Source organism: Macaca nemestrina (genome assembly GCF_043159975.1).
Source record: "Macaca nemestrina isolate mMacNem1 chromosome 10 unlocalized genomic scaffold, mMacNem.hap1 SUPER_10_unloc_1, whole genome shotgun sequence".
NCBI classification, from domain to species: Eukaryota; Metazoa; Chordata; class Mammalia; order Primates; family Cercopithecidae; genus Macaca; species Macaca nemestrina.
In genome coordinates, this window is record NW_027257570.1 from 277,123 (window position 1) to 287,598 (window position 10,476).

At 48.5% G+C, this 10,476-nt stretch overlaps 1 protein-coding gene across 1 annotated transcript; it reads right to left on the reverse strand.

Annotated features, from left to right (window-relative positions):
* Positions 1 to 2,716: 2,716 nt before the first annotated feature.
* On the reverse strand, positions 2,717 to 3,743 carry LOC139361118 (hypoxanthine-guanine phosphoribosyltransferase-like). The gene is given in 2 exon segments (XM_071089612.1): positions 2,717 to 3,495; positions 3,498 to 3,743. Coding segments are annotated over 2 exon segments (657 nt in total). The 5' UTR covers positions 3,705 to 3,743; the 3' UTR covers positions 2,717 to 3,045.
* Between the last annotated feature and the right edge of the window lie 6,733 nt (positions 3,744 to 10,476).

Below are 10,476 nucleotides of genomic sequence, written 5' to 3' on the forward strand. Positions count from 1 at the left end.
AAAAAAAAAATTAGCTGGGCGTGGTGACATGTGTCTATTCCCAGCTACTCAGGAAGCTGAGGTGGGAGGATCACCTGAGCCCAGGAGGTGAAGGCTGCAGTCAGCCTACATTTGCATCACTGCACTCCAGCTTGGGTGACACAGTGAGACCCCGTCTCAAAAAAACAAAAAGCAAAAACAACTGTATAAAAAATCATTACAGAAGGGAGCTGGCTGGGCACGGTGGCTCACGCCTGTAATCCCAGCACTTTGGGAGGTCGGGGTGGGCAGATCACCTGAAGTCAGGAGTTTAAGACCAGCCTGGCCAATATGGCAAAACTCCATCTCTAATAAAAATACAAAAATTAGCTGGGCGTGGTGGCGGGTGCCTGTAGTCCCAGCTACTCAGGAGGCTGAGAGAGGAGAATCACTTCAACCCGGGAAGCAGAAATTGCAGTGGGCCGAGATTGTGCCATTGCACTCCAGCCTGGGCAACGAGAGCAAGAGTCCACTTCAAAAAATAAAAAATAAAAATGAAAATAAAAGGGAGCTAATGTTTTTCATTTAAGGGAAGGGAGAAGAACATTCAGTATTTATACATCTCACACACACATCTGCAGTGGTAGCCTCAAGTATTCAAGATACACATTCCCACAAATATAGTTCAAAACTACCCACCAAGTTACACGCTAAGAGCACATGCATTGTAAGAATGCTACATTATATTTTTTAAAAGCATCTGTATCCAATATTTTAGCATACTGGCAGTTTTCCCTTCAGGTGCTGTATGCCTAAATTATTACATGTTTAGTCATTCATTTTAGAATTTATGGCCTCCTTTAGACAAAAGAAATATATTTAAACATAAGCTACTAAATTAATGACTTAGGGGAAAAATTACTAAATTAACTTGGAAGCTAAACTTTGCAAACTGAATTTGTTGGACCTCATGTAAGCTAGACGATCAGTTTTTTAAATTGTTGTGTGTTTCCCTCAAGGATGGAAGTCTCCTCTTGTCTCTCATCCACTGTGCACGCCACTGCAGCCCGCACCTGTCCTCCATGGCGCCACAGTGCGGCCTGCAATTCACCCTGTACCACGCCTTCCACACCTTACCTGAAAGTCACTAAGTATAACCAAGAAGGCAATGAAAAGCAGATAAATGACCTCCACCCCCACATCCAGCATGCAAATGTTAAACATTCATCAAAGTAAAACCAAAAACCAAAAACAAAAAACCCATGTTAGCTCAAGATTGTAACTGGTAGAGTTATGTGCATGGCAATTTTAAAAGTCCAGTTAAGTAAAAACCTAATTGAAAGTCTCAAGAAATACGAAGTTTATACACGAAGACATCTGCAAACATTGACAGTGAGGAGAGGACTTCACTCTGCATCCAGCCTGTCCTGGAAGCCACGGCCAAACGCCAGGTTCTATAGATCTGAAAAGCAGAAAAAAACAAGCGTTGCAATGTGTACAAGTCTCAGCAATGTACAAATTCGAAGTAGGATGCTCAGAAACCTTGAATTTCCAATCAGAAAACAGGAACATGAGCAAGTTCCCCAGCAGTGCCCACCTTCTGCCTATGGCACATGTAACAGGATCGCTGGCCACCTCGGGGGGACAGAGGCTTCCTGGTCACATTCGCTCTGGCAGCCGCACAGCTGGCCCTGCCACAAACACCTGAGTAATACTGAAGAACCACCCGCTCCCTGGGCTTTGCTCACTCTAGCCGGGAGAGAGTATTTACAGAGTACATTATCGACTGAGCCCTCGTTCAATGCGTCAAGCTTGTTGAAGGCAGTGAACTGAGCAGAGCAAATGTCCCCAGTTGGACGGCACTCAGTCACGACAGCAGCAGCCACTGTTCACAGGGCACTGGCTTCGTGCTGGGAACAGTTCCAAGCGTCTTCTTTCTGTCCGAGGAATGTGCACTGCAACTCTGTGGGGCCGTTTGCAACGTCCACCAGAGTTCTGAGGCAGCAGAGTCCAGGCTGTCTGTGGGCCTTGCCGCTTGGCCGTCCATGTCCCCTGCAGATCAGACCTCACTGCAGGGACTGCGGGTTCCAGGGCTGCCTTGAGGCACATGCTTCCCCTTCGCCACCTCTTCCTGGCCCCTGACACCAACCCTTACCACTGCTGCCAACACTTTATTTTCTCATGGCTCCTGAGGGGCCTGTTCTTTCTGCCCTTCCCTGCTCCCTGCGTCCAGCTTGGAGGATGCCCACATCAACGCCAACGCTCATGTAATCACCACCCCCCCTTCCATGGGGCTTGACGCCTAGGAGTCTCAATATCAGAAAGTCAGATTCCTGTGCTTCTTGGAGAATTTCTTCCCATCGTGGAAGTGAAGGAGATCAAATTCTAGGTGCCTGCAATCACCTCATTTCCACAGCTAAGCAACTTCAGTAGTAGCACAAAACAAAAAAGCTTTTTTAAACTTCTTTTATACAAGCTAAATACAATTTTTTAAAAAAAAATTTTTGGGAATTTATTGATTTGCATTTAAAAGGAACTGCTGACAAAGATTCACTGGTAATAATCTGAACAAGTTGGAAAATACAGGTTACACTACTAAAACACTACTAAAATAATTCCAGGACACAACAAAACTTCTTAGATGCTGTCTTTGATGTGAAAATTGACTGCTTCTTACTTTTCTAAACACATGGTGGTATAATTAACAATATTCAATCACTTCTGTTCTTTCCTGCATATATAAAAATTAAAATACCAATTAAAAAACTAATATATCCTCTCTTTATTTCTTACAGATACGAGTTCAATGTTTCACTCAATAGTGGTGTGGGTTAAGAGAATTTTTTCATTTACAAGTTAAACAACAATCCACCCAAAGGGAACTGATAGTCTATAGGCTCATAGTGCAAATAAACAGTTTAGGAATGCAGCAACTGACATTTCTAAAGTACAAAACAGATAAAATTCTTAGAAGATACATGCAAAAAGCTCTACTAAGCAGATGGCCACAGAACTAGAACGTTGATAATTTTACTGGCGATGTCAATAGGACTCCAGATGTTTCCAAACTCAACTTGAACTCTCATCTTAGGCTTTGTATTTTGCTTTTCCAGTTTCACTAATGACACAAACATGATTCAAATCCCTGAAGTATTCATTATAGTCAAGGGCATATCCTACAACAAACTTGTCTGGAATTTCAAATCCAACAAAGTCTGGCTTATATCCAACACTTCGTGGAGTCCTTTTCACCAGCAAGCTTGCGACCTTGACCATCTTTGGATTATACTGCCTGACCAAGGAAAGCAAAGTCTGCATCGTTTTGCCAGTGTCAATTATATCTTCCACAATCAAGACATTCTTTCCGGTTAAAGTTGAGAGATCATCTCCTCCGATTACTTTTATGTCCCCTGTTGACTGGTCATTACAATAGCTCTTCAGTCTGATAAAATCTACAGTCATAGGAATGGATCTATCACTATTTCTATTCAGTGCTTTGATGTAATCCAGCAGGTCAGCAAAGAATTTATAGCCCCCCCCTTGAGCACACAGAGGGCTACAATGTGATGGCCTCCCATCTCCTTCATCACATCTCGAGCAAGACGTTCAGTCCTGTCCATAATTAGTCCATGAGGAATAAACACCCTTTCCAAATCCTCAGCATAATGATTAGGTATGCAGAATAAATCAAGGTCATAACCTGGTTCATCATCACTAATCACGACGCCAGGGCTGCGGGTCGCCATAACGGAGCCGGCCGGCGCGCGGGCTGACTATACAATTTAATTTTTACATCCACATTCTCATCAGCTCCCATCTGGTGAGCAGGCAAATAGTAATTTTCAAAGAAACAAACTGTTCCATAATTTAAACACTTAGCATTATCACTATTAAGCAAGAATTATCCCAAAAATACAAGATGATCTTGTTCTCACATTCAAAACTTGATGGTCACACAGTGAAATAGCACTTAATGCAAAGGAATGCTTCTTTTCAGGTTTCTGCTCTGGGAAAAAAAAAAAAAAGATTTCTGGCAAAGAGATAAACAATTATGTAACTATCCAAAATGCCTCCGAGAAAAATAATGTCATCAGTTAGTTCTTTAAAGTGTTACAAATGCAGCTGAGTTTTAATAGTAATTTGTCCACAATTATCAAAAGAATCTTTAAAAATCTTAATAGTGAAAGAATAACCATTAATGGATATAAAACGCAAAGCAGAAGAGTTAATATTTGGGATAGATTTCGGCCCATATTTTTAACATATGCATAGTTATTTACCTAGCTGAAGTATATCCCTCTCCTCTTAGGCTCTTCAACAAGCCTGATTTTCAAACATAGACTGGCTTTTGGTACATGAAGGCAGCTTTAAAAGATGTCAGGATCGGGCCGGGCACAGTGGCTCAAGCCTGTAATCCCAGCATTTTAGGAGGCCAAGGTGGGCCAATCTCTTGAGGTAAGGAGTTCGAGACCAGCCTGGCCAATACAGCAAAACCCTTCCTGTATTAGAAATTTTTGTAATTAGCCAAGCGTGGTGGCACACACCTATAATCCCAGCTACTCGGGAGGCTGAGGCAGGGAGAACTGCTTGACACAGGAGGCAAAGGTTGCAGTGAGCGAAGATCGCACCACTGCACTCCAGCCTGGGTGACAAAGTGAGACTGTCTCAAACAAGCACTTAGACCTCAGAAAAAACTTGAGCATCCCCCACCCCAATCAACCCAAGGAATCACATGGCAATGGTTATCATGTGATTTCGACACAAAAAAGTTCTGTTCTCTCTAAACACAATGGTAAACACTTGCCATCAGCCCACAGAAACTCCCAGGACCCAGTAACACCGGACTAGCAAGAATAACGGGCCACGTACGCAGTGTTCAGCTGCAGAAAGTGATGGCACCAAGAATGTGTGTGCGCTCAAACCAGATTCCTCGCTTTGAGGGTGGAGGGTCTCCCCGGGAAGATCATCCAGCGGGATGGTTTCCACTTCCACCATGAGGAGGAAACGGGGGTTTCCTGAGGGCACTGACAGGACTTGGGTCTCTGCCCTTGTCCTCTGTCCTGTTACGGGATGAGGGTGGGCTGAAGGCAGGTTCTCCCTACATCTTCCGGGCAGGAGAGATGGAGCTGACAGGTGGACGACGGCTTTTCCAAAATGTTCCCATGTTTATAACCTGTTATCGACCTGCTTTCCCTGGAGATCAGTGAAGCCGCATCATTGCTTCTCTTGCATTAGTGACAACCCGTTGGTACGGCCTCTGGGTCAGCCTCTGCGCGGGTCTGAGTCACTCACTTGTGCCTTGGCCTCAGCATGCTCGTCTGTCAAATGGGCGGCCCCACAGACCAGTGAATTTCAACCGGACTTCCAAGGAGGTTGCCCAAGGACAGGCAGGGGGAAGAAGAGGAAGAAAGCTGTCCGAGGAAGTGGGGGAAGGGGAGGGCTGTCCAAGGGAAAGGGAGGGGCCGGGGGAGGAAGAGGAGCGTGGAGGGAGGAGCAGAAGCGGGGTTCTCTGAGGAAGAGGACCAAGTTGCTGAGGTGTCTTGGAATCAGAGGTGGCAGTGGCTTGGGCTCTAGGCCCTCTGTTACATAGTTTTAGGCTTTAACTATTTGTTATTTGTGGACTCTTTAAAAGATTTAATTTGAAGAAAACCGGAGATGAGGATACCTTGCTTCTAAAACACAATTTCTCAGGCCTGAGACTAAGTGCTAGGCATTGCTCATTCTGTTACCGTCATTTCCTCCTATTTAAAATCAGCCACACACCCCCAATCTCCCTTCAGTGTAAGCATCACCTTTTCAGAGGATCTCAAACAGCAGAGTGAGCAGCCCGTGACCCCGGCCGTGTGCACGAGGAGCGAAGAGCAGACGTGCAGTGAGGGCTGCGGACAAGGGAGGCTGCGGACAAGGGAGGCCGAGGCCCAGCACCTCCCTGCACCGCTGTGCTCTGCCAGGCCTAAAGGACACCCTTGCCTCTGGGGTGAACAAGCAGCACAAGCTATCGACACTTATTCCAAAGGAACAGGAAGAAAATTCAAACGAAGTTAACACAGTTATCCCAACACAACACTGCAACAGCCCAGAAACAGAAGGGCCAGTGAGCCTGAGATGGGTGGTTCCCACAGCGGGACTGCAACGTTGGCATTAGGGCTTTTTGGCAAAAAAAAAAAAAAAAAAGACAAAAAAGGTAACATGGGCCACCCATTATTTCCTGCCAGTGGAAAGACACCCACAGGCCCCCAGATGCCAACAGGCCCCTGGAAATGAGCCCATGCAGTGCCTCAAGTCTTCGCACGAGCAGGCACGTGGTGTCCTCAGCACCCCCACCCGGGACACACACACACCACACTTGGCTCCCACACCTGAGGGTCCAGGGGACTGGCAGGAAGTCCCCGCAGGACAGGGCATCCTGTGAGGGCACTGCAGGGCTATGCACCTCAGAGAAGCCACCGGGCAGGTGCTCTCTCCCCAAAGGATGAGCCAGTCCTGACCACACCCAGATCGCGGTGGCCTCCAAGCCAAGCGCCAACATCTCACGTCCAAAGGCATGCGCAGGTACCTGCTGTGCGTGGAGCCCAAGCCCCTCGCAGAGGTCAGGACGAAGCCAGTGTCTAGTTCCGGGGCCGTCACCAGCCAGGAGAGGCGTCCGGGGCCCTTCCCAGCAATGGCCATGGGAAGTAACAACTCAGGCCCATCAGGGGCTTCCTCACCATGCAGGTTTTAGAAGTGGAGACAGAGGTTCAGGTCTAGTGGCACAAACATCGACAGACCCCATGGAAATGCGGGCGCGACCCCTCCATCCCACCAGCTTTCATGGCTGCTCCTTTCTGCTCCCATCACACATGTCCCCACCCAGCCAAGCCCCTTCTCCTTTTCCACATTGGATTCATCAAATCAAATGTCGCTGTCCTTGGCAAATGTACCATTAATTTATTTACAAAAGCACACTTCCAGTTAACATGACACCCCCGCTATGATAGAACAGCCTTAATTCAGACATGACGTGGAGGAACAGAGGGAGGAGGGGTCGAGGGCCGCCCTGGAATCGGCAGCTGTTTTCTGGGGAAAGCCTCCATCCCACCCGAGCCCGACATCGTGCCACACTGTCCCCATGGTGTCCGAAAGCTCCATGAAGACGGGGTCACTCTGACCCCTTCGCACCCACAACTCCAAAGAGGAGCAGGTGTTGAGGAAAAGTCTCCTGCTAGTGCTGAAGACAAAAATAATTCCTCGTGGTGCCCAGAATGTCAGGAGAAAACAAGGCACCATGTGGATGCCTTCCAGGTGAATTTTGGAATGATTCTACCGAATGCCAGTCATCCTTTTTTAGAACAAAATCCATACCAGAAAACATATGTCGCCAGCAGAGAGATGGTCCCTTTCACGGCTTACAAACACACCTACGTTACACTGAATCTATCTCAAGCCACCCTCTCTGTGCTAATGTAAAAAGTGTCCCTTATTAACCAGTAGCCTTTCTCATCTGGTGCTTTTTTAACAAGCAAGAGGATCCTGTAACACTCAGGCATTGTCTGAAACGTCAAATGGAAGCCTAAAATCCTCTTCCGTGCAGCTTCACTGCAAAGTATTTTGACGTGAGCCAAATCGTGCTCTTCCTACACCTCCACAGGAAACTCAATGCTTCATCAAGGAGAGCAGCATGATTTCTGCTAGGCACAGAAACTGGAGGGGTGGGGATAGGGTTGAGGGAACATTACATAGAAAGCACACCCCGATAATCACCTGCATGAGAGTCACACTGGCCGGCAAGCCCCGGTCGGCTCAGTCTCTGCAGTCACAGGTGTGAGGCCTGGAGGGCAGACACCTGGCACTGCTGACCACCCCAAGGTCATGGCTTCTGCCCCTTCTCTGCTGCCCATCAGTTCTAAGCTTCTGGCAACATTGCCTGCTGCCCTGCCTGACCGACTCTTCATGAAAAGCAAATGTTGCCAGGATAGCTTATGAGTACATTTACCAGGAAAGCAGCTCTGATTGACGCTGAAACCCCCTTCTCACAGCCCTGGCAGCTCCCCTACCCCCGATGTGTACATGCTTGCAGCTCTGACCTCGCTCAGTGTCCACATAGGCTCTGTCCCCTGGACAGCCCAATGCAGACTCAATGTTGAGTCAGAAATACACAAAGAGGCTGACGGTTATGAACCGCCTGCCTGTCCCCAGAAACACAGGTTGAAATCCTCACCCTCAGTGCGATGCTGTCAGGAGGTCTTTGGGAGGTGATGAGTTCCCGAGGCTGGAGCCCCATGAATGGAGTTTGTGCCTCAGACAAGGAGCCCAGCAAATCTGTCACCCTCCCACTGTGTCAGGGCCAGAGAGAAGGTGTGTGTGAACCAGGAAGGGGCCCACACCAGAACCCACCCGTACGGCACCCTGATCCCGCCTTCCAGCCTCTAAAACTACGAGAAACAAATTTCTGTTGTTCATAAGCCACTCAGTCAATGGTGTTTCGTTGCAGCAGCCTGAGCTGCCTGAGGTGACAATGCTCACCGTCCTATAGAGACGGCTACTCCCCTCTCCCAGAAAGAGGGGTTTAATTAAAATCCTTGTTTCTCCTCGCTGCCACCACAGATCTCATTCCCCCACCCCGTAAGCCAGCAGATGCTACGATTAAAGGAAAAGGAGGATCGTTTTAGACCAGCCCCTCCATGTCGGTCTGAAGCATTTGACTTTGTCCACTTCCACGGTGGCCGTGTCACCAGATTCCCCATGCCAGCTCTGCATCTGTACCGGGTCCCAGGTTCTGCACAGACTTCTCCAGTTGCCCATCCAGCACACCTATTTCCCCTTCTCCTTTGCAGATTGTCCTTCAATCCGCAATCTTCTGGTTGCCTCTCTACAACCCAAGGCCTTCCAATCCAGCCATTCAAGGTGAGCTCAGCCGTGCACTGGAGTCCTTGGCTCAGGTAACCCAGACCCAAGCCATTGGCACCAACCACCTACTGGCTGTGGGGTCTGCACAGCCACCAGCTGCCCCAGCCACACCAGGGCCTGGGAGGGGAGGCAGAGGAAGCTGTGAAGCTGCCAACAGCCGTGCGGGGACAGGAGCCTCTGGGATGAGGATGCCATGGAAGGAAATTCAGAGAAAGAGCCCCAGAGCTGGACGGGTCATGTCCAAAGTCTGCACTGCTGAGTTTTTGAGGTTTCTGAACTCAATCGCTGACCCCGCGTGGCGTTGGATACCGCAATAAAGCAAGACCCTCCCCCCCACCCTCCCCCCACCACATACACGGGGCCTCTGTCCTGGCGGGAGGTCAGGCCTGGGCGCCCAGCTGGCACAGCCAGCCTGGGAAGGGGGCCATTTCAGACGGCACGCCTGAGCTCATTAGGGACAGACACTGTCGCCTACTTATCTCCAACATTTTCTCTGCACGTCTAGTTACAAACGGACGACACAGTCTCGGAAGCACAGATCCCAGGCCTCCCCCTGCTCCTCTCCTTGGTGCCATTGACAGGGAGGGGCCCGTATGGCCACGAGGCCGCACACCCACAGCCACACTGCCGCTGAGAGGCGGGCCTTTGACGGTTACTTCTGCCAAAGAACCCTACTCCATCTTGGAGCACACCATGGCGGGAGGGAAGCTCCACCCGGAGAAACAGCGATGCTTCTCCCCAGGGCTAATGGAGGGCACCCCCCACCCTGCATTCAGCAGCTTACTTACCTTCTGGAAAACATCTGAATTAATGGGGAACACTAAAACGAAAAGGTCACGCAAGAAAGTTTAGCAGGCCCTGTGAAGTCTCAGCAAGTCCAAAGGTTTCTGAACCAAGACTGCTGGGGTCGACGAGCTTACAGGGAAAGTTTCCACACGGGCCTTCAACAAGCAACGCTCAGCAGAGAGCGCCACGCTCTGGGCAGAACCTCTGACACCACAAAGTCACATCAGAGCCAACAGCAACTGAAATACAGCGCTCTCCTAAGATGTGTGCGTTACCTGCAGGAAGTCACTAGACACTAAGATGGGGGAAGAAAAGGATAAGATTAAAAACAAATTTAAAGTAATTTCTGCATACAAAAAAAAAATTCTATATCCACTGGCTTCCTTTCTGGGAGTAGTAACTTTTACATGAGATGCACATCCCAGTTGGAAGGAGTCTGGGTTTTCCATGGGCAGAGACAAGGGCTCTCCAGGAAATGTGAACCCTTTCTCACTGAACCGCGTTCCCTGAGGCCATCCTGACCTGTCTGAGCACCTCCCTGCTCTGCCTCCAGCCAGCTCTTTCCAGCACTCACCCCGCTGCTCCCAGAGCCTACACTTGCCCAGGATCTACTCTTCTGCTGCTGTCAATCTTCTCCTGCCAAACTTTCACGTTAGGGTAAATAAGTTGGAAACTAAAAAGTTGTAAGACCCCTTGGTTTTTTAAAAATTTGTCTTCTCAGAAAACAAAGAACACTAATTCTACTTCCATGGTTTAATATGTTGCCCCCATCTGCATGCTCATGGATATGTGCTTATATATATATTTTAATCAAAACTTATAATACTGTTGGCTACATTCAGTTTA